At 34.2% G+C, this 24,954-nt stretch overlaps 4 protein-coding genes across 5 annotated transcripts; 3 read left to right on the forward strand and 1 right to left on the reverse strand.

Annotated features, from left to right (window-relative positions):
• Positions 1-1,463: 1,463 nt before the first annotated feature.
• Positions 1,464-2,830, forward strand: LOC122611258 (protein SLOW GREEN 1, chloroplastic). Its single transcript, XM_043784252.1, has one exon. The coding sequence runs from the start codon at positions 1,598-1,600 to the stop codon at positions 2,567-2,569; it is 972 nt and encodes a 323-aa protein (XP_043640187.1). The 5' UTR covers positions 1,464-1,597; the 3' UTR covers positions 2,570-2,830.
• A 2,353-nt stretch (positions 2,831-5,183) lies between these two features.
• On the forward strand, positions 5,184-7,326 carry LOC122578365 (pentatricopeptide repeat-containing protein At5g13770, chloroplastic-like). Its single transcript, XM_043750314.1, has one exon. The coding sequence runs from the start codon at positions 5,331-5,333 to the stop codon at positions 7,122-7,124; it is 1,794 nt and encodes a 597-aa protein (XP_043606249.1). The 5' UTR covers positions 5,184-5,330; the 3' UTR covers positions 7,125-7,326.
• Positions 7,327-12,176: 4,850 nt separating this feature from the next.
• LOC122611177 (probable E3 ubiquitin-protein ligase RZFP34) lies at positions 12,177-17,589 on the forward strand. Its single transcript, XM_043784155.1, has 11 exons — positions 12,177-13,993; positions 14,089-14,176; positions 14,277-14,336; positions 14,422-14,454; positions 14,582-14,659; positions 14,748-14,791; positions 15,959-15,999; positions 16,096-16,178; positions 16,719-16,810; positions 16,900-17,011; positions 17,106-17,589. Exons 1-11 carry the CDS (start codon positions 13,818-13,820, stop codon positions 17,214-17,216), a joined length of 918 nt encoding a protein of 305 aa, XP_043640090.1. The 5' UTR covers positions 12,177-13,817; the 3' UTR covers positions 17,217-17,589.
• Positions 17,590-21,085: 3,496 nt separating this feature from the next.
• Positions 21,086-23,798, reverse strand: LOC122611357 (FCS-Like Zinc finger 10-like). 2 transcript variants are annotated; one of them, XM_043784377.1, is made up of 3 exons: positions 23,583-23,798; positions 21,820-22,806; positions 21,086-21,724 (listed from the first exon to the last, which is right to left on the reverse strand). In XM_043784377.1, the coding sequence occupies exons 2-3, from the start codon at positions 22,794-22,796 to the stop codon at positions 21,568-21,570; spliced, it is 1,134 nt and encodes a 377-aa protein (XP_043640312.1). In that variant the 5' UTR covers positions 22,797-22,806; positions 23,583-23,798; the 3' UTR covers positions 21,086-21,567. The 2 variants fall into 2 exon arrangements, with proteins under 2 accessions (XP_043640312.1, XP_043640313.1); XM_043784378.1 differs by having other exon boundaries at positions 23,569-23,798.
• Between the last annotated feature and the right edge of the window lie 1,156 nt (positions 23,799-24,954).

Raw genomic sequence — 24,954 nt, forward strand, 5'->3', positions numbered from 1 at the left:
TGTAAAGTCGTACGAAATGTATGTGCAGTGTGGTTTTGATGGATTCGTGACATGTTGTGATCATGCCGTTGAAATATACGTAAGTCATGCCGTTGTGATCATGCCGTTGAAATATACGTAAGTCATGCCGTTGTGATCATGCATTTGAAATGTATGTAAGTTATGCTGTTATGATCACGCCTTTGAAATATATGTAAGTCATGCCGATATGTGTTGATTGAACGTAAACTTTGACTTGTGTTGATTTGTGATAACGTGAAACCTCTTGAGGTTTCCTTGGTTGTGTTTAGGAATTCTAATCCTCGTATATCGTTGACGGTTGTTATCCCGACACACTTGTTTCCTATTACTTGTCCCCACGAACTCACCAATTTTATGTTGACCCGTTTTAGTACACTTTTCAGGTGATCAGGTAGCTTAAGAACGTATTGGATGATTGCTTGCTTGTTTAAGCTAGAATTGGACTTGGACTTCTTGGATCTGTGATCCGTTATTCCCGAGTAGGGTTATGCTTATGTGTGATCCGGTTACTTGCGCTATTGAATGGTTCATATGGCTTACTTGATCCGTTTTATGCATTTAGATTTATTCTACATAATTTCCATGTCGTGATGTGTTTTTCTTGTGATGCCCCATGATTCCGCTTTGTTGGGGTGTTACAATACATCCTTGTTAAAAAAATTAGAAAAATAAAAAAATATGAAATGATCAATCTACACTTAATGAATTAATTTACATCATCAGTTTTTTTTATCTCATAATATATATTCACTATCCCTTTAAATCATTTGTCTTTATATTAACTACCACCACCACTCGCTGCCGTCACCATCGGGCGCCATCACTACCAAATCATCGTCGCTTGTGCAGATATCATTATATCTTCTAAAATATTCTCACACCACAACCTTTACAACACTTACATCACTCGACATCGTCACCACCACCAATAGTCGCTGCCATGACTATTCTTTGTCGACACCACTGATTGGCCGTCGCAACCACCATTGTTGTATTGTGGGGGTATCGTGCTAATAAATAATATATATTGTTATAGATTTTATTAATTTAATTAAATGATAGAAAATCATCTTTGCAGTTAAGATGTTATGGAAAAGGTAATAATGGACATTGTAAAACACAAAGGGTTAATATGAAAATTATTTTTTAAAAATTCCTTATAACTAAATGATCTTTTATGGGGTTTGATGCATATATGTTATTCGGTTCATTAATTACTTAATTATTAAACCAATCATTAATAAATGAATTAATATATGGTGAAGTTTGAAGTCGAGAGATTTTGAGTTTAAATTTTAATAGGAACAAAATGCTCTTAGAGTTTCAGGAATAAATATAAAGGTTTTTTTAACCTGAGATTTATTTAAATTGAAGTTAAATTGAAAAAATAGTTAAATCAAATTTATTAGGAATCAATTTCTATTGCTCAAAACAAGAAGGAAAGAGGCTTTTCATTTTTGTGGCTAAAGTGCTCAACTACCTTTGTACCCATCTCCTTCCTCTGGTTTCACACCCACCCAACCCTATCAAAACCCTAATAAAAAACCTTAACTAAAAAAACTCAAATTTTGCGTCAATGGCGTCATCACCTCTATCAATCCCATTAAAACCATCATTCCATCAACAAAAAACCTCATTTGTTAACCCACCAACTTTACATTTCATCAAACCAAACACCCATTATTCCCTTTCAAAGTCTACGCTCAAAGTCCAAGCCTCATCATCCAAACATCCAAACAACCCATTAACCCAATCCATTAAACAAACCGCCCGGACCATCATTTTGACCGCCACAGCCGCCGCCGTTGTAATTTCCAAATTCCAAAAATACTCTGCTTTAGCTGACCCAATAACCCAGACAGAAACAGCCCAAACTACAGAATTATCATCCGAAGTCCATCAAGAAACAGCCCAATTACCAAATTTCTTGGAATCAAACCCTGAAGCTATATCTGCCATGAAGACATTGCTAGAAGAGAAGCTAGAAGCAGGGGAAGATGAAGAAAGTTTGAAGCTTTTGAAAAAACTTGTTTCGGCCCAGCCCGAAAACATGGACTTTAAGTTCTTGTTAGCTAGATTGTTAAACGAAATGGGTGAAATCGAACCGGCCCGAGAAGCATTAGAGGAAATATTAACGAAAAACCCGTTTTCATTTGAGGCATTGTTTGAAAATGCATTGATAATGGATAGTTGTGGAGAAGGTGAATTAGTGATCAAAAGATTAGAAAAGGCTTTAGATATTGCAATTAAAGAAAATAAGGAAAAAGAAGCTAGAGATGTGAGATTGATAATTGCACAATTTAAGTTTTTGCAAAAGAATGTTGATGAGGCTTTAAAGAGTTATGATGAGCTTTTAAGTGAAGACCCGAATGATTTTCGACCTTATTTTTGTAAAGGAATGATTTATAGTTTGATTGATAATGATGATGAAGCTAAAATTTGGTTTGAAAAGTATCGAAAGCTTTCCCCTAAGAAGTTTGATGTGGAAGGGTACATTCGAACGCCTTTGTCAAGAATGAAGCTTTTTGGAAGTGATGAACAGAATTGATGGATGGTATGTTTTTCTTGTTACGATTTGAATCCTTGTTAGCTTGAGATTCAATGAGTTTCTGCTCTTAAAAAACTGCTATAGTTTACCTTAGAATAAAGATGATGATAATGAGGTATTGTTATTGATGGGTTTAACATGAACTTTTATGGTACCCTCTTGTTGTATCTGCTTGATGGAGCATAGTTTTGAAATATAACATTTGTGATAATTTGTTGTTTCAAGTACTTGATATGCATAATGTAGGATTTTTTCAAGTAATACTTTTGGTTGGGAAAGACTTGTAGACATTTCCACTGATGAGATTTGATCACGAAACCTTTGGTATGTTGGTATCCTGTTTACCGCTAAGCTAAAGTCATGTTGATTGACATAAGGTAGGATTTTCTAATAGAAAGCGAGTAATTGTTGCAGTACATTTTATCCGAATTGTGGATCTTTAGTTTGGGTGACTTGCACTAGGTTGATGTATGCTTGTAATGTGACCAACTCTTTGCAATTCTTACTAGCAATAGCTACCTCAGCCCACCTACTATCTCTGTTATCCCCACATTGGCATAGTAAAGAAAGATGAGGGTGTATAGGTTTCTTGTTTCATTCAAATCTTATTGGATCTTTATGGAAGAATTGTTATACATGCTGGTAAATATTATTTTTAGAGTGCGGTTATTTGGAAGAATTGTTGCTATCAACACTCTGATATATCTTTATGGAATCCTTTGACGGGTGAGTACAAGGGATTTTCTAAGGTTAGTTTTTACTATGAGATCACGGAAAACACATCTGTGTTGTATCATAGCTTTTGTGATGAGGACTACAGAATATAGACTTGTATGTGCAACAGAGTCTTGCAATGTTTGCATGTACTCTTTGAAATCCGGCCATGGAGAAAGATTGAGTCAATACAACGTATTTCAGACTACTGGATCTTAAACCACAGGTTACTAGGTGTTTTTTGGAATGAGAAAATGTAATTCTGTGAAAGGGCTACAGCATAAAATCATCAGGTTTGACAAAAAGACTGAAAAGTTGACAGAGATGGCAATTCCAAGCTTCAACTGCACAGTGTTAGGGTTAGGTTTCACGCTTTAAAGAGGTTCCATTTACTTGTTAGTAAAATGTGTTTCAGAATGAGAGTTGTATTACGGACGATAAATAGAGATGGATATCTTACCAAGGTGGTAATTTGTGAACTGACAATAGTTTTATGCTCTATTATGCGTCCACTGCACTTGATGAGGAATGGAGATTGGCTCATGTATGAGGAAGGTCATGGACACTTCAAAGTAGATTTGAAGAAGTATAAGAAAGTCAATCTCCATTTCTATGCCATCCTTTTGAGGAATTTCCATGTAAATGTGGAAAACACCAAGACTTTGGTGTCATCCAATTAATACAATTATCTATGGCAAGTTATGCCCAAGGAGTTTGAAGTAGCAGGATACCTATTAAACTCCATTGTTAAGACTCAAGAGAGAGAGCATTTTGGGGCTGATGGTCAGAAACAGAGATGGTTTAAGAGTTCTTGTTATGATTAAATCCGCGTTAGCTAGAGATTTAGACAATTTGTGGTTTTAATTGCTAAGCTTGAATACAAGTAACTGATTTGTTTAGTCTTTCTGACATCTTCTCTTTTCTAATATTTGCAATATGTTTAGTGGGTCTTTATTTGGAAGTCAAAGCTAAAAATTCAACTTATTTCAATTTATTTGCAATCCTGACTAGCAATACCAGATTCAACTTATTTCAAACTTTTATACTCCACTACACATGTCAATGAGTATCATTTATTTGGAAGTCAAAAATTAATAAAACATTAAAACTATGAAAATTTAGTAACTTTTATTTTTAACTGAAATTTAAAGTTCTCCTTGAGCTTTAGCTCATTAGTTTGAAAGGTCATTTTCTCTTGCATGAGGTTTTGTGTTCAAGCCGTGAAGAAGACATATGAGTAAGTCCCTTTATGAAGGTTTAGTTTAGGTATAACCAGGTTCAAATCTGGGGGGCAGAGTTTACCCTTATTAATCGTCGTTCCTTCGGGCGGATCATGGGGTATTTGAAATAGGCATTTCTACTTCAAATGAACTCTCTAGCGTGGATCCAGTTAAGACAACGTATACTAGACCTCTCGTTGTTAAATCACGACATGAAGTTTCCCGCGAAATTCACTATTCAAAAAAAAATAAATCTGAAATTTAAAGCTACATAAAATATTCAACGGATATTATAAAACATATTGACGTTTCACCATCTAAAATTATCCACTCTATAACCACACAATAACATCAACAATTAATAATGTATTGGTTTTACTTTATTTAATTCACATGTTGTTAAAGTTCATGAGGGGGCAAGTTTTTTACAAATACAATTTTGTGCTGAATACACACGGATATATAAAAATAAAAGAAAGGGAAGTGATACTCGTACCACAGTTTTTGATCAATCTATTACACATGTGTTTTAGTATTGTGTGGTAAATGTATTAAAATTTATGGTATAAATATCATTTTCTTAAAAGAAAATGCTAACATCATCATAAGAAGGACTACTTTTGTTAAAAGCAATGAATTTTAGGCTATAAGTTGTAGCTTTTAATGAATAGACCTATCTATTATAGTTGGTGCATAACCAACTACTTTTTCTGTGTGTAAGATTCACTGGAGATAAGTCCAACAAGGATCATGATAATAAGGTATATATACAACAATCCTTTTTTCTTCTTCCTTCCAATCCCAATGCCTTATCCCATCCAACAATAATGGCTATTTCCACTTCTTCTTCAGACTTCCCATTAACTTCCATTAACAAAAGCCACAAAAAGCAAACATTTGTTCCTTCAAAAGCCTCACCGATTCTTCTCTTTTTCTCACATGCTTCATCATCTTCATCATCAAGAATCTTGATTCTTAATTCTTCCAGCAGCAGTTATCCACCACCGATTTTAGAAGATGATGTTCAAGTTTCGTATCCACCCGAATCGGAAGACCTTAATGTCTTGATCTGCAATCTCTTCAAGAATCCAGAAACTGAAGAAATGGGACTTGATTGTTACTTGAAAGCTATACGAAATCCGGATTTTGTACCCAAAAGATCAACTTTGCATAAACTAATCAGGTATTTGTTGCGTTTGAAGAATTGGAATTCTATTTGGCTGCTTTGTGAAGATTTTAGACAATTCAATGCTTACCCAAATGCTTCATATTGTAGTAGGTTAGTTACTAGTTGCATCAGAGCTAGAAGATTTAAACTTGCTAATAATTTGCTTCACATATTGAAATTTGAGAAAGAAGTTGCTTGTATAAGCTTTAATGCTGCCATGAAAGCCTACAATAAGCTTCATATGTATAGTAGCACTGTTAGTGTGTTTGAAATTATGAAATCTTCAGGTATCGAATTAGATGCAGAATGTTATGGTCACACAATGGAAGCTTATCTTAAAATGGGTAAATATGAAAATGTGCTCATGTTATTTAAACAATTCGAATCTAGTGAGGTCGAATGGACATCATTTTGCACTCAAATTTACCGGATTCTATGTGAATCTTTAGGGAAATCGGGACAACCCTTTGAAGCTTTAGATTACTTTAGGGAAATGACTAAAAAAGGTTTCCCTGAGGATCCGTCTTTTTACTCCTCATTGATCTCTTCGTTTGTGAGTATCCGAGAAGTAAAATTAGTAGAAGAGCTTTTGGAAGAAGCAGAAGGCAAAAAGATGTTGAGGGACCCTGCAGTGTTCTTAAAACTTGTGTTGATGTACATTGAACTAGGTCTAATTGAAAAGACTCTCGCTATTACTTCTTACATGAAACGAATGAATGTTAGAGTTTCTGACTGTATCTTTTGTGCTATTGTGAACGGGTTTTCAAAGAAAAAAGGGCCGAGTTCTGCAGCCAAAGTGTATGAAGATTTAGTCTCAGAGGGATGTGTGCCAGGCCAAGTGACCTATGCTTCGGTCATTAATGTATATTGTAGAATTGGGCTCTATGAAAAAGCTGTAGGGGTATTTTTAGAAATGGATAGCAAGGGGTATGACAAATGTGTAGTAGCATACTCTAGCATGGTTGCAATGTACGGAAAAACAAACAGGATTAGAGATGCAATGAGACTGGTGGCCAAAATGAAAGAAAAAGGGGTCGAGCCCAACGTGTGGATTTACAATTCTCTTCTAGATATGCACGGGAAGATGTTGAACTTAAGGCAAGTAGAGAAGATATGGAAAGAAATGAAAAGAAGGAAAGTAACGCCGGATAAAGTAAGTTATACGAGTGTGATAAATGCATATAGTAAGGCAAAGGAGTTTGATACGTGTGTAAAGTATTATAATGAGTATAGACTCAACGGTGGTGGGATCGATAAGGCGATGGGTGGGATCATGGTGGGAGTATACTCAAAAATGAGTAGAGTTGATGAGTTGGTGAAGCTATTGCAGGATATGAAAGCCGAAGGGACGCGTTTAGATGTTAGGCTTTATCGATCTTCGTTGCATGCTTTACGAGATGCTGGGGTGCAAATTCAGCCTGAATGGTTGGAAGAGAGCTTTGATAGGCTTTAATTTATGTATGTATAAATATAAAGTTGCCGGCCTGTTATTCATTAAACTATATTGTTACGATTGTAAGTTGATTTAAAGGTGTTATAAATCACCATGGATGGCAATACATCATGCCAATCAAGTTATTTCTGTATACCATACCAAAGATATAGTATGTGTTTTATATACAAGTCAAGAGATATCCTAGCTAGCTGTACAAACATATTTGATTTTTTCCACTCAAGGGATCCAATTTGAAGGGCATATGATTTGGGGCCATTGCATCATAGATGATGGACCTCTGACAAATGATATTTTGGAAGCCAATATTTGATCGAGCATAAAATGGAGGTTGGTACATGTTTACCACATGAAGCCATCATTCTATGGGCATGGTTCGGAGTGTGTTATTATCCATGAATGAATTATTATTCTTTTGCCTCAAGCAGTCTCGCGATATACCTTCTACAGCTTGGCCAACTTTTTGCTACTAATTAGTAATTACTACTCGTATGATATGATGAACCGTTCACTTCATTGTTTCTTTACTTGCCTCTCTCTAATGGCGATTCTCTTTATCTCAGGTCTCTCTCCTTCTCTCCATATATAGATGCTCACTTAGTTCTAAAATCGTTTTACTTTCCTTCTTTTGTACAGTTACCATCATTTATACCATAAGGAGAACATTACACTATGCAATATTGGTGTTGATTGTCTGTGGGTATAGATATTTTTTTCTTCAAAAAGTTTTGAAGCAATGGGTTAATTAAGGCTTATTTTTGAAACAAAATTAGCTCTTTTGTGTTCTTTCAAATAAGCTGTACCATTAAGACCTTTTGAATATCTTATTGCAAAACAAACACAACTTTAGCGTTGGAACCAAAGATGTTACATCTGTTAAGAGTCCATTGACATGATAATTTACAGAACAAGCAGTATATGGTTTGAACAGCAAATTTCTAACTATCTGTCTAATTTAATGAAATAGCAAGTGTTATCACTCATTTTCCTTCTTATGCAACGTATTTTTTTATGTACCTCCGTCCTAATTTAAATGTCCTAGTTTGAAATTTTGGGGTCATTCTTATTAAACTTTGATCATAAATATTTTTATTTGTGTTATATAATATTGATGTAAAATATATGAACATATTGAGTTTTAAATCTATTTTATATTAATATAATTTTCATAAAATATTATATAGCACAAATAAAAATATTTACGATCAAAATTGTAAAAAAAAACTTAGAAAGTCCAACCGGAACATTCACATTTAATTTAAATGATTTTCGGCCAACAGCTATATATATATATATACGAGCATGGTACTCGAGCAATGCGGCGGCGGTAACAGCGACGACGGTATAGTGGGGTTGGTGACGCGTGGTGATGACATCGACAATTGGTGTCTAGTGGTATAAGTTGATGTTAAGATAATAGAACTATTTTATAAGATAAGGACTTAGAATGTAAATTAGCAAGATAAGGGTTTAGGATGTAAATTAATTCATTAAAGATAAATTTGGTAATTTATAAAAACCTTTCCATGGTGGGGTGTTTATTAAGAACATTTTGGTAATTTCGCATGTGACATTTTGGTAACACTTTCCATTTTGAAAGGGTTGTATAATCTTTAATAAAGAGTATAGATATTTAAGTATTTAACTAGGTTGCACGTACTTATGAAATATTTTGACAAATATGTCATATAAATTGAAAATAATTGGGAAAATAAGTTGTTGTATTAGCCCATAAGTCCAAGAATCAGTAAACACAATAATTGAAAAACTTACTTTTATTATTGGAAAATATAAGTTTAAAAACCACTTACAATAACTCTCATATATAACCCTTAAACCTTAACTATGTATATATCTACCAATAAATTAAAACATGATTGATATGTTCTTAAAAAGACACGTTGCGTAATTCTTGATCGACACATGTCATGTTAATTTATTTATTTAATTAAATTAGTTTTTTTAGTTGTATATAGATTCAATCTTCTTATTAGACTTAGAACTAAACTCTAACTCTTGCTTTATAGATACAAAACATATTATAACCTTATTTGATTGATCGTTTTCTTATTAATAAAAATGCTTCTTTTTCTTTTTCAATTCTTCAACTCCTATTGCTTATATTACTTATAATAATATGTTATTAACATAAAGACCTAAAAAATTTGAGTTTACAGTTCGAAATCAAAAGACTATTTGTCGTCATCCACTATGATTACAAGATCCGAGTTTGATCTGATTGTAAAAATATAAGGTAAATCCAAAATTTTAACTAAACATTATATTATATCTATCATTACTGTTTATTATTATTTTGCTTCGATGATCGGCTGACTTTAACCATAATTTATTTCATACTCACGAATCATATATGTGGCATATTTAAATTTCTTTATGATACAATATATATAGCTACCGTACATTATACGGGTATTAGGACTACTAGTGTGATATAGCCTGACGGCATGACCCTTAGTTGGTCACCAAAGACCAAGATAACATAAGATGGACCTAGCCTACTTGCTTGCCCATTTTAGTTATGAAGCCCACCGACTTGTGAACCCCATAAGGAATTAGCCCAACAAGCCCTATATATGATGCGCATACAATGTTTTCTTTTTTAATGTGTGTGTACAATGACAGAGATGGGTTTAAGCATGACAAAAGCAGCGACAAAACGATGCAAGTATCCAAGTAAAACATACAAGGGCCTATGCTTCTACCATAGAAACTGTGATATCATTTGCAAGGCCGAGGGTGCTCCAAGTGGTGGTCGTTGCCACGTCTTAACCATGCGTTGCTTTTGTAACTTTTGTGATCATCCAGACTAATAGGCCTCAAACACAATAATATTGCATAAGTTAAATGATTGTAACCATTATTATCTTTTTATATGTTTTGGAATTAAACATTGCCAGAGTGGAAAAAATTAAATTAAGGACTTCTTATTTTAGGGACTATTAGAGACACTTCTTAATCATTCATTTTTCATCATCTCCAACCACCACCACCACCATCATCTCCGACCACTACCATGATCTTCCGGCGACGGCGACCACCGCCACCACGACTTACACATGTGTAAGTACAACTGTACTTATACATGTGTAAGTTATACAATCACCATCACCACCACCACCACCACCACCATCATCTCCGACCACTACCATGATCCTCCGGCGACGGCGACCACCGCCACCACGACTTACACATGTATAAGTTACAGTATCCTATGGTCCTAAAATAAAGAGTTTTTAATTTAACCCATTCCTTGCCAGAGTAATCAATAATGAATTATTGAGTTGCGCCTATAGTTAAGTTAGTAATAGTAAAATGATGTCATGTCTCTCAATTAAGTTTGATGACACTCATATCATATTAGACACGATCCCAATTCTCTAACCCAGAATCTATAGAGAGAGAGATAAATCAACAATAAAATAATATTTTGGAAATGTTTTTCACAAGAGCCTATAATTACAAGTTGACAACCTTTTAACCATTTAATATACAAACTCTTAGCTGCGCGAAATAAATTTAACCAATCGTCCAATCGAGCTTGAAATAATGAAATTCACAACACATGTACAAACACCCTAAGTATCTATCATACACGTAAATATTGTATTACTATTATTATAACTTTAATATTGACATGTATGTAGGTAAAGCACGTAACTACATAGATATTTGTTTTTACCCCAATAATTTATTCCCCAATCATATCATTTATATTTTCTATTCTACTATGATATGATATGATGTGGAATACTTAGCAACTGACGTGAAGAAATTGAAGATATTTTTTTGAGTTTGATAAAATATCCTTCTAAAGGTATTAATCATTTGAATGGCAAACACGCAAATAATAACCGACACGATACCGCCCAAATAATATTTTTTAAGAAGTCTCCAGAAGTTTAAATAGATTTTCCCTACTTATCCATATAGGCCATCTTGAAAATAGAAATTGGGGTGGAAACCAAAGTTGAAGCTTTCAAAGTTGAAGTTCTTAGAATTTTAAAGATATATGACGAAGTAGTTAGAATTAGATCTTAGATGAATCAAAATATATAAAGACTTACTAAAAAATAAAGTTTTGTTAAATGTAGTTTGAGGTAGTAATTAAGATGCAGAAAACAGTTTATATTTAGTTAATCATTATTAAAAAATACGATTGAGCTTCCGGATATGAAAGATACAAAATTTTAATACATATTAACTGCAGTCCTCAACATTACCGCCTATAAAAATACTTGAAAGAATACTTTTGTTATTTAATATATTTAAGTTTAAATCACTTTTATAAACTACCTTAACTTTATATTATAACGAACTTCTAACAAATTTTATCTACAAATTTTTTGAAAATAGAATCAAGTTCAATTTTAACTACTATGAGATAGTTATCAAACATATCCATTATATTTGTTTTATTATAAAACAATTTAGCTTACTTATTGATTATTTGAATAATCATAATTTTTAAAACTATGGCTAGAGAACTTAGATTTGAACGAAACTTGGCATGTGACTTCTCCAACATGAAAAAATGAACTTTCAAAAAGATTGTTTTTGGGCTCGTCGGCCCGTTTCCCGGGGTAGCACGTGTTAGGACGTACGCGGATTGTTTGTCTCATAAAGAGACCCCACGTCATCGTATGGTCACGAAACTTTACGTGGGACTTTCCTAATACACACGGAGTGACTTCCGACTCATGGAATCGGTTTTCGTTCCGGCTTGGCCCGTTTTCCCGTTAAGGGTGGTGTCGGCCTTTATAACATGTCTTACACAACTTAGGATGATGGACATCTTATTCAACATGGGAAAACGAACTTCCGGAACCACTTCACAGGTTAAATTTAAAATTTGAACTAGAAAACATTATCTTAATTTTATATTATTTATATTAAATATTTTAATTTTAATTTATTATTTTCATTTTAAATATCTCTTTTTTTAAAATCCGACCGGATATGCTTCCGCTCTCGAGTAATTATAAAAGCGCACGCACGTCTCAGCAAATACAATCAACAAGGCTGACTTTGTTCTGGCTCTCTATTTTCATCACTATATATACCTCTATCTATATCTATATATTTGTTTGCATACAGAAGAAGATCATCGGAGCAGCCGTCGTATCGGAAGCCGGAATAACCTACGCGTATTTATTCATTCAGTCTCTCGATCGCGAATCGAAAGTTTGAAAGTTCGTTATCTTAAGTTTCCATTAATTAGTTAATAGTTGTACTTTATATAATTTCGGTTTTATTTTTTGTCTTTTAGGTATGTGTTATATCATAATCATCATCGTTATTATCTTTGTGATTTTAGTATCTAAATTTCTGATAGGGTTCTTGTGTGTGTAGTTTTTGTTGCTAATTATTAAGATTACTATTAGTATTAGTATAATTTCTGTTTGGCTGCTGAACGTGCCACCAGAAAAGGTTTTAGGATTTACATGGCTTGTTATTATCTATATCTGTATGTTTTGTGCTGTACGGTTCGACTGTGTGATATGTGGAGCTCACGATGTTATTACGGTACTGCTGCAGTACGTGCTGATCATTATCCTATAAAACTTTGTGTGATAGCGTTAGATTGGAACAAAGGTGTGTATGGCCCCAATACGAGGGAAGGAACACTGTGTTAGGCTCGTTTAGGAGAACTCGTGTTTTGAAAGCATGGAGATTGTTCGTCCCTTCTATTTCGGTTCTTGGTTTTTGATAATTTTGTTTGGAGTTTGGACCGAGATGGTTGAATCACCTGGCTTCTGCATTGTGGTCCTAAGCAGTGTAAAACTCTGACAGTTAAGGTTTACTTTCTCAACGTCTCTAACTTGTGAAAACATTTATCTGTTGATTCACAAAAGAAAGACCTTTAACAGTGCGAACTTGGAAAAAAAATATATATATATATATATATGTCTATTAAAGTAGTTATGCCCACTTCCCTAATTTCCTGTCGCTAACCTGAGCACTCCATCCCCAAAGGTTTTTTTTTTGTTTTGTTTCAAGTTCATACCTTGCGGTCCATCGAACTCTATCTAATTTGACTCAAGATAAGTGGTCGTTTGGATGGAATCTTGTTGATTGGTCAGTCTTATGGGTGGTCTTGACTTTAAGTTCATACGATAGGTTTCTTTTATTGAAGTTGTATTTGGTGCAGAATGGCTGTTGAGGTAGACTTTTCCCTAATGGGCAGGATAATCACTTGATTTATGAATCAGTGATGCTTTCTGCTCTTTCTGTTTTCTTTTTTCCAAATCAGGACGTACTTGATTTTGTGATCTATTGCTCTTACCTTAGGTCATGCCACTGTTTTAGTGGTATCATAATTAGACGGATGTTGGCTTCTTCAAGAATCAAGAAACCATGCCGTGGATATCCTCATTTCTTGGAGACGTGGAATTACTCAATGCTGAACTTTAGTTATATTAGACCTATTTTTTTGGTGACGACTCCTCTTGGAGTTTACTGCTTGCAGCTGTTCAACATTGATTGGATTATGTTGTTGCTGATTTCAACTGATGTGCTGAAGTGTGAGAGAAAGCCACATTGTCTCTGGATTTTTGCCCAGTGATGGACAACTAGATGTGCTTTCTGTAAACGTAGGATTTCTTTGCTTAATATGTCCCTGAATGCAGGTGCTTTCTACCATAGTAGTCATTAATTTGATATTAGAATCTGAAAATGGAGGCTCCACTCAATCTTCCGACAAGTTTGCACCTTCAAGAGAGGAATGCAGAATCTACGACAGAAGCTATTACCCTTACGGAGGAACCGAAGTCATGTGGTCAACATGATCACGAGGATAGTGAGCACATTGATACGGAAACTAAGAACTCAGAAGTTCTTGATGGATATGGGTACTGCTTTTAGGACCTGTCTTCTGATGTTTCACTTTTGTAGTTAAAATATTATGTTACATTTTGATAATCTGCTGCTGCTTGTTTTTTGGCAGATGTTCTCATTACCGTCGCAGGTGCCGTTTAAGGGCCCCATGTTGTAATGAGATATTTGATTGTCGTCATTGTCATAATGAGGCAAAGGTGGGTACAACTTGAGTCTAGCTAATAAAGTAATGACATAATTGGGATGCATAATGGAATTAGTGTTTGACACTTTGACTAATCTTATTTGTTTCTACAGAATGACATTAACGTTGATAAAAAAGATAGGCATACCATCCCTCGCCATCAGATCAAACAGGTAGCTTGCTATCTAAGTTATATTGTTTTTACACTATATTTTTTGTTGAATAAATGATCAATGTATAATGTTGTTACCCTTACAGGTTATATGCACCCTTTGTGGTACTGAACAAGAGGTGAGTGTTTTTACTTTTGCCTTATGTTTTCATAGAAATTGTTCCAACTTTTCATTCCTATGGGCTATGGCTCAAGTTTTATTAACCTTTTGCACCTTTCTTAAATGTTTTGATACTTTTACTCTAGGTTCGGCAAACATGCGTCAACTGTGGTGTGTGCATGGGCAGATACTTTTGTGGGTCGTGCAAGCTTTATGATGATAATGTAAGATCTTGTGAGTATGATGATAATGTAAGACCTTTGTTTTCCATGGTCGGATTATCTAAATTGCTATCTATGTGCTTTTATGCAGATATCCAAGAGACAGTATCACTGTGATGGTTGTGGAATTTGCAGGTATGATTTGTATGCTATTTGCAATTGGAGCAATTGGATATTCTAGCAAATTCCAAAATTATTATAGATAGGAAACATAATAATCTCAGAATCTTGCTTATTAGTTTTACAAATATAAACGTGAACCCACAAAGAGCGGATGCAACCGGGAAGAACGCAAAAAATGATACAAATTATGACTGGCTTTCACATCATTTATTTAGGATAAATTATTGGATATACGATCTTTCAAGTATACAAGGTACTTCAGATATACTAATAGAAATGGTTGTCATTGCCATTTTAGTTTAATATGACTACATTCAACTCACAAGTATCCAATTGTGGTACCGGGATAGGGTTCCCTCCATCACCTTTTGTTTTTTCAACTCGCAAGTAGCCTTATTTCTAGTTGTATGACATGTTACGGGTGTCAATGGTTTGGGTGATCAGATTAAAACCGATTGATTCATGATCAGGTCAACCCACAGAATCAATATTTTGAACCTTCAACATCTGCATTACCCTGTTCCCTAGCCTCCCCAGTTACAGAACTTTATTCATTGCTCAATCACTCATCTTTTATTCTCTAGTTAATTTTTTCTAGCATTTTGTTTAACCTTATAATCAAATATTTTGTGTCCACATTTTATTCAGACAAATCTTCTACAAATTGAGCGTCAAGTTGTTTCTTGATGACAAATATTATAGATTTATATATATATGTGTGTGTGTGTGTGTGTGTGTGTGTGTGTGTAGGTAACACTCGTTTTATAATATGCGTAGAAAATGTATTATCTTTCTATCACATATCATTAACGCCACAAAGTTTCCATCTATGATTGATTTTCTAGTATCACCTATTTACATATGACCATTTATAATATAACCAGTTTCTAAAATGCAAGTGATCTTATATATGACTGAAAAACAAGTGGGTTGCATCGAGGTCACAGTTTATCTATCCGGATTACTTCCCATGAACTAATAGTTCAGATCATAATCCATTAGCTAATTGGTCAGATCACAGTTCATAAGCTAATAGGTTAGATCACCATCCGCTGCGTCAAATGATCTGATCAGATCAGATCAGATCATCAACCAACTCAATTCATATATGTCCCATCGACAGGTTCAGTCGAATAATGGCATCTCTTTTAACTTGTGTTTAATTGCCTTTCATATCAGGATTGGCGGGCAGGAGAACTTTTTTCACTGTAACAAATGTGGTTAGTAATCTTCTCCATGATAGTAAATAGTTGGCTGGTCTGGAACTCTGGGATTTGGTCAACTCATTCTCCTTGATCGATCTTGTTACCCTTCAGGATGCTGCTACCCAAATTTTCTGAGAGAGAGCCACCCATGTGTTGAACGAGCTATGCACCAAGACTGCCCTGTATGCGTTGAGGTATGGATGAATACCTTATGTTATTCCACTTTCATACATGTTTTGTTGAAGCATACTTAAAGTGATGCAAATGTTGGCTATTTGCAGCATAGTTGTCAAACTCGTACGAGTCACGAGTCGACTCATACGAGTCGAGTCAAAACATAGTGAAAACGAGGCGAATTTGTGGATGACTCGTCTTTGCTCCAGACTCGTAACATAACTCGTGTTTTGTTGTGCGAGTCGGTCCGAGTCATGTTCGAGTCACAAGTCGAGTCACGAGTCAAAAAAAAAAAAAAATTTTCAAAACTTTTTTTTTTATTTTTTAAACATAACTTTTTTATATGTTATTAAATTTGATATCCTTTTAATAGTGTTATTATATTTTTAGCTTAATATATCAAATAATATACTTTATTTTACAATAAATACTTATATATAATTATAAATTTATATATTATCAAATATCCTGACTCTTACGATTCGAATCACGTTTCGAGTCACGAGTCCAAAAATCGGATTTCGAGTCGAAAATAACGAGTCGATAACTATGATTTGCAGTATCTATTTGACTCAATTGATGTTGTCACGGTCATGCCTTGTGGCCATACTATTCATAAGGAATGTTTAAAGGAAATGAAGCTACACTCACAGTAAGTGAATCTAAAACATCAACAGATTATTCGATAAATAGAAGATGATTTTTAATGTTAATATTTTGGTTATATAATTATCTCTACAGATATGCTTGCCCTCTCTGCTGTAAGTCAGTTTGTGATATGTCAGAGATGTGGGAGAAAATTGACATGGAGGTCGCTGTTACACCGATGCCTGAGTTTTATCAAAACAAAATGGTGTGTTGTATTTGGCTATCCTTTCTCTCTGTCCTTGCTTTTTTAGCCTTGTTGATGATGGTTTTCTGACTTGTTTTATTTCTGTTACATGAAGATCTGGATCCTCTGCAATGACTGTGGTGCGAATTCTGAAGTGCCGTTCCATATCGTGGCTCACAAGTGCCCCAATTGCAAATCCTACAACACCCGCCAAACTAGAGGCTGATATGGTGCCAGTTTGCTTTTGGGAAATCTCCTTTCTTTGAAATGGTGCTTCCGTTATCTGGAGATGCAGCGGCTTGGGTTATCATGTATTCTTGTTGCCTGTGTTCTTTAGCTGGTTGGTTGGAGTACCTGCTCTGTACTTTCCCTTGAAAAGTTTGATGTTTTAAGCCTAGAGTTCTAGTAGGCAGATACTCACTGTTGATCAACATTGTAAGAAGCTTTTCATCAAGGGTCTTGTTTATGAAGCGTTGTTCCCTGGGGAAATTGTAAAACCTGCTAGCCCTTCCCCATCCCTCCACCCCCTTGGTGTATTCGATGGTACTTGATTTGTCATTGTTGTGGCTTCATCTATGTATCATGTTCATTCTCTGAAATATGTCATGGCAACTTCTTTGTAGAAAGTCATACTTTTGTGGACACATTTTGTGCTCTCAAACCTTTACAACGGTTTCTAAGACTGACATTTAAAGCGTGTGACAAAAGTGTTTGGACATGTCAAATTCAAGACATTGCAAATGTTAGTTTGTTTAAGCTAATTTAGAGCTCAATAAATTGTTTAAAAAAAAAAAAAATCCTTTAGTTTGCTTATACTCTCACCCTCCCAGATACCCCGTGTGAATTGGATGCAATGAAATGGAAATTTTTGCATCTATCCGTACGGACAAGTAATGTGTTACATATCATTACGACAAGCTTGTTTTATGATAGAACAAAAAAAAAGAAGAATGAGGGATCCATGCCCTTAAAATTACTATTGATTAGTCATATTAAATAAATAAACAAAAAAGTGTGCTGGATATGCCTCTCTTCATTTGAAGATAAACTGGATCATGTTTTCACCTTAGAATCAACTGATTGTAAACTTATCTTCATTATAATTGGTTTATGTGAAAGGGTGTTGTTTCTGGTCTGCTTTGAACGAGAGGTGATTAGAAATTGTTTATTTTTAGAAGGCACACATACACATTCCCCCGTATTGCGTGTCAACTTCTGCGTAAAAACTAAATATGGAAACAACTTTGTGTATTGTCATTTTACAGATGCAGTTAAGTTTTTGTTGCAAACATACTGCACGACCAACTAGTTTCAACGGCATTGATAAATACTTCTATCCCACGTTGATACATAAATACTGCTAGTATATGTACTCATGTGCTAGTAACCCACGTCAATCTATAAGTACGATTTCGACCCATTAGGTACAGTGTCAATAATTATTTCAAGATCAACTCCTTGATGGAGAAGATATCGTTTACTTTTGGTATCAGTAAATTTATCTAACAGTGTAAGGTACAAAAAAAAGAGAGCATTATCTATCTTCCTCATTTTCTCTAGAACATTGGGACTTAACGGTAACCCCCTCATACTTTAAGGTTCATTTCTGTAAAATTTAACCATAGTGGTTCAACCCAAAGTAAACCCACTTTAAAGATTTGGCCCTTTTAACATGGGGTCTAGCTCTTGTCTTTGTTTATGTCCTTTCTCTGTTTGTTAACTTATAGCAAATAACACCACCTTCAAACAGATGGTAGGGTCTCTTGCATGCATTATTGCTTTGTACTAGGAATCTATTATCAAAATCTGCAAGATTTAATTACAACTTACTATGGAAAAAACCAATATGTTGCTATATGCTTCCCTTCACAAACTTCCCCCCACCCCACCCACCCACCCACATGTGTAAATACAAAATCATCCCCTCTCACAAACTCCTGGAAGTAGGTTGCTGCTAGAAGCATAGTTGTTAACCCCCTTGATTATATACACGTATAAAGGGATTATTTGGGATTTGCTTATTCATAAATGGTTGCTTGCTAATCAAAATATCAGCCTGCTTATTTAAAGATGTTATTCACACTGATATTTGGGAATGGAAAAAAAAAGGGAAACTAGCAATAAGCAGATAAGCATCTAATTAAGCAATCCCAAATGTTTTGAACAATCTATAAGTAACAAACTTTGAAGGGTTAGGAGGCGAACTCGGGTGTCCTTATGTAATCGATATGACTAACAACCAATTCGTGTCTAAGCTACCTCATGCTCAAGCTGCACGGTCGAGCGCTTATAACTTTGGGGATGCCATTCTAATTATAAGTTGGTTTGTGATGCGAAACGTAATCATCATGCACGAAAAGTGTCTACACTGTCACATTGATTGCTTAAATTCTGTTTTTTAAGATGAGGCAGGCAGCATCATAAAGCATGGGCCAAGTAAGTTAAAGTTGTTTGAGTCTTTACAAGAAAGATACATTTGATACAATGACAATAATGCACACATGGGTGAGGGGCCATTACTGGAAAAGCTATCAAATTTTTCATGGAAAATGGAAGGGACAATGATGGATGAAAAATGGAAAAACCCATATGAATGCATCACCTACTTGTACCTTTGCAATTCACAATTCGAATCCACTGTATGTTTTATAAGATTTACCCGTTGCAAAATGCCAAGAAATTACAAAGTTGTACAAATAAAAATGCATTAAGATGCTAGTGAGGTACAAAGGTACAATTACCAATACAATGGTGGGATGTCAAGGTTCAAGATGAATGGTTGCTTGCTTGCCAAACACAATACTAGATCTAATACCAAGATTAAAAATAACTTATAGCACAACCTACTTAACATTAGCCTTATATCCGCGTAAGGTTTCAATAAACGAATAGTTTTTAAAGATATTTTCAAACAAATTTTTTAGCAATTTTTAAGAGAAATTTTGATTGTTTTTAATGATTTTTGGCGATTTTGTTGGTTTGCATTTGTGCGGAGGCCATGACCAGAGTGGTTTAGAAGACTGAAATTGGTTGGCATTTGTGGTGCAAGTGAAAGAAATATCGGGTGATATGTGATACCGTTGTTAGGTGGTAAAATATACATAAATGTGTACTGAATGAGAGGAAAAAAAAAAGTGAACTTGTATACTGTTTTAATGAAAGTGTGTAATTATGTTTTAGTCGCAAATATTTTCAAGTGATACTTTATAACATGTATTGGACAACCGTTTAAAATATATTTATTAATATATGTTGTATAAAACCAACTTCATAAGTTCTAATAAGATGTTTCAAAATATTAAATTTAGCTTCTTTCAGCAGTATTCTATTTTCTTCAAAGACTTTTGCCATCAACAGAAAAAAGATGATTTGCATTAAGAACTTCATCCGGATAAATGGATAATACCTCTCGAGATATTCAAAACCCCCAAGAAATAAACAAAGACTTACATCCAATCACCAATTCAGATGGGAAGTGATATATCTACAACTAACTTTAGCCATCCACAACAATATATACATTGTACAGTTGTACACTGTGCTGTAAGATATATACAATTATTATAGATGTCTAAAAAGTGACGTAGATATATCACTTCCCAATTCAGATACTTGTACCATCTAACTAACAAAAGCAATTGTAATGTTGAGCTCAAAGATGAAAACTTGCTATTTTGCTAGCAAACCTTGTGCAAGAACATGAATTTATAATCCATCAGATTTTGTCAGAATCTTGAATCAAGTGATTACATGTCCAAGACTTTCTAAACCCATGTCAAAGGGGAAAGAAATCACATAAAACCGTACAGGAAACTGTAAGATAATAATAAATCCCTCTCTAATACCATGTAAGATAATAATAAATCCCTTCGAGTTTTCCCTTTTCATTGATATCAATTTATAGAATTACAAATTATATGACTACCTTGAATTTATTTCATCGACTACCTCGAACTTATGACATATTCTAAACTAATACATATATAGTATATAACGGTCTAATAGAAACGATGCATTACGATACCTGTATTGTATCATTACCATTGCAATCATATATGTATAGGTTAAAGGATCAAGACTTGATTGCTAACATTGTGTATAAAGATCATTTATATTCATTCAAAGACTTGATTATGGAGGCTTATACATCAACTCCTTACAATGAGTCCAAGAAAGATAAGGATAGGAGTGGGGATGGAGGGTCTGGCTAGTACCATTTCATTCTCATATTAAGACTCGAGTAAAAGAAGTCTCAAGAGTAGAGATATCATCAATGTCAATATAGTGCAGGAAATAAAGACACAAAATTAGCTGGTTTTAACCGTTACCAATTGACCATCAAGACTATGAAATATGAAAATGCATTAGATAACATATGAAGAGATACCACACATTTCAAAAAAGATCAACCATGGCTGCCATAAAAAACAAGAAACACAGCTCTTATCGAACGGGTAATCAATAGTAGTGTGGTTTCACCTCAAATGTTATAGAATGAAGTTTCATTGTTCATGGGCATAATGATAAATTGAACGGTTAACAAAAATTGCAAAAATACCAGCTTTTTTAAAATTCGTTTATAGAGCGATGAACATGGAGGTCTCGAAAAGCTCCTCACCGCCGTCTGGTTCAGTCTGTGAAGATGAACTGGCCTCACTGTTGTTCTTCTCCATCTCTTCCTCAACTAGAATCTCCTCTGATCTGCAAATCCAACTGCAAAATGCTTTCTCACCTCTACACGCAGAAGAAAATTATTAGTTTGTTTTAAAATGAAATAAAAAAACAGATGAAAACAAAGAACCGAACAATATAGAAATTTAGGAGCAAACCTGTACATATAGATATCTTCACCCTCCAGCTTTTTCTTGCACGAGTAACAAAAGCTCAAGAAATCACCAGAGGGGTACGGATTCATGACTTCAGAGGAATCAGAGTCATGTTCTTCACTCTTTATTAATTTAGGAATGAACTCATCATCGTGACGCTCTAAAATACAGTCACCAAAGATATGAGTTGTTTTTGGGTTAGGCCCGTGTTTTCTAACACATGTATAATCCTCAGAAAGTTCAATCTCACTTGCTGAGAGAGAAGACACTAGCTCTTTTCCAAGGTTAGGTCCATTCGACAAACCGGTACTCATGCGGGTTGTTAAATGGGTAGTGTTTGACCCAGTCTTTGCAGAATCCAAAGAATGAGACGAAAACTTAGCAAATGGCTCTTGTGACAGAACATTAATCAGTTTGGGGTTGGATTTTTCAATATGGGTACGAGCAAAAATTGCATAATTCTTGGGGAGTGAGTTCGAGAACGAGCCAAATGGATCAAAACTGGAGATTTTCAAGCTCGGGTTGTTCAAGATTCCCATCTGAGGTGCAAAAAGGCTACTCTTACTATCCGATGATCGGAGTATTTTCCCCGATGAGGGTTTCGTTTCATCCTCAAGAGATTCTATGATACTTAAGCCTACTTTCCTACAATCCCAACTCTTTTGAGCTGTTTCATTTGGTTTAGAAGAAGCCCTGATTGGTAAATTACCAAAATTAGGTTTTGAAAACACCTTGAAATCCAAAGGGGAAGTAGGGCTTCTAACCGAATCAGATTCTGAGATTTTTGGATTTAGCCCTACAAATAGACCAGGAACAGTAAAAAAGGAATTGGTTTGGTGTTTCTGTTTCAAGAAAGCATCAGAATTTGCATAACAAGAGTCATTGTTATTATTATTAGTATAAGAATCAGTAATCATGTTATCACCCTGACCCATGTTTTGTTGATCTTTCTGGTGTGATCTTGTTCTCTTCCTCAGCATTTTCACACACCTTGTTGCAACAAATAACCAAAAAAGCCATTAGTTATATATTCAACAATACAGAAGATGAAAGATCAAAAGACAAATAACTAACTGCTATTAATTTTTAAAACCCTAATCTGAAAATCACCATTCAAAGCTAACAATAGAGATAATATAACAAAATCAGATGCAGATTTCAAGAAACATGATAATGTAGGGAAAATGATATATAATCAATATATCGCCAGATTATCAACAAAAACAAAAAAGATAATGGATTACGTATAATGAATAAACACCTAGATGATCAAATACACAAAGTACCCGCAAAATTTTATAAATCAAAAAATGTCAACAAAATAGTCAACATAGTCAACAAGATAGGGTTCTTAAGCTTTACTTGTGTTAAAAATTAAAAGATGCCCAAAAAAACTATTAAAATCCATAAAGATTGGTACAAAACATTCATAGAATCAATCACTCGAAACCCAAAAATTTACCATTTCATTAATAGATTAAAGCCATAAACTTTTTTAATTTTGTTCCCAAATTAGACCTAATCATCAATACTCATAGATGATATAATCAAGCTACAAAAGTACACACACACACACATATAATATATATATATATATATGGTATCCAGAGAAAGATGAAGACTTGATGATCAAGATCAGTGATAAGGGAACAAAAGAGGTCAAATAACTTCAAGAAAAAAAATATTAAAAAATACAAAAAAAATGCAAGTGAAGAAATTGATGAAAAAGGTTGAAACTTGGTGAAAACCCACCTCAAAAAACCTACCTCACACAGATGATGCTTGAGAGGAAAAAGAAAAAGAGACCCACAAAATGCAGAAATTGTTTTCTCAACTCTCCTCCCAGAGCTATAGTTATGTGAAAACTTGTACAGTACCACTCACTCTCTCTCTCTCTCTTTCTTGCATCAAAATCAGAGAAGAAATGAGCTTCTCAAATACTCTATTTTTCTCTCTCTCTCCCTCTCTGTGTGTAGTGGGGGATTTACATTTACTGTATACTGTATATGTATGGGTGTATATATGTATGTGTAGGTGTATATGATGAGTTTACGTATACTTATAGATATACAGTAATATGTGCAGTGATTTTTGCTTTACTACTATTATTTACTACTTTTATATTTAATTAAATTTCATTTATTAATGAAAAGACTGTACTTGTATTAAATGGTGGTTATATATTTTTTTGGTATTTTTGGTATTTGAAAAATATTATAAGAGGAGGGAGGTATTTTCTTTACATTACTTTATTATTGATGATTCCAGATAAAATAAAAGTGCAACGTAACTCAATATAGAAGGAATGTAAATTACTTTAGGAAAGACTTTATCCACATATAATGGAATGCAAATATAAATATTGGAATTTTAGTTTGATCTAACTGAAATATATAAATAGGAAAATGTTAAATAAAGTCCTAGGATGGTATTTAACGTGCATAAAAAAATTTGTACCTTTTATATTAAAAGACCGTCCCCTGATTTTCATAATAAATGTACAAACAATTTATGCACCTTAAACATAGCCCTTAGAGTTGTATTTAGCAAACTCCATATAAATATATGGAACTTTTTCTTTAAGATAAGAAGTTTTATTAAACAATGTATGAAGGTTTGAGACCAAATTGACCATCAACGAGATACTTGTGATCACCTGCAACAAACATTATGGAGTTCGAGTACCAAATAACATGTCAATTAGCAATTTTTTTTTTAGAATAGTAATTGTTAAATATTAATGATTTGGACTCGGCACACAACACTAACATATAAGGTAGACAATCTTCTATAAGGTAGAACTGGAACACTCTTGTAAAATATGAGTGATAACACATATGCTCACATGGTTAAGAGGTCAATACCAAAACCACATGGAATCAAGATTGGATCTCGAGTCTTCAAGCCACATCCTATCGGTTAGTTTCCTCAAAAAATATCACAGCTAGCCATTTGATCTAACAACAAGTTTTATCTATCTATACTTCGTTATAAAAATTATCGCACCCTCTCATTTTTAGAAAAAAATTACACAATAGTTACATACGGAATTACTAAATTACCCTTATAAACACCCGCTATGGAAAGAGTTTTTATGAAATACCAAATTTGCTCTTTTAATACCCATTTTGCAACTTA

Source organism: Erigeron canadensis, chromosome 8 (genome assembly GCF_010389155.1).
Source record: "Erigeron canadensis isolate Cc75 chromosome 8, C_canadensis_v1, whole genome shotgun sequence".
Classification (NCBI taxonomy): Eukaryota; Viridiplantae; Streptophyta; class Magnoliopsida; order Asterales; family Asteraceae; genus Erigeron; species Erigeron canadensis.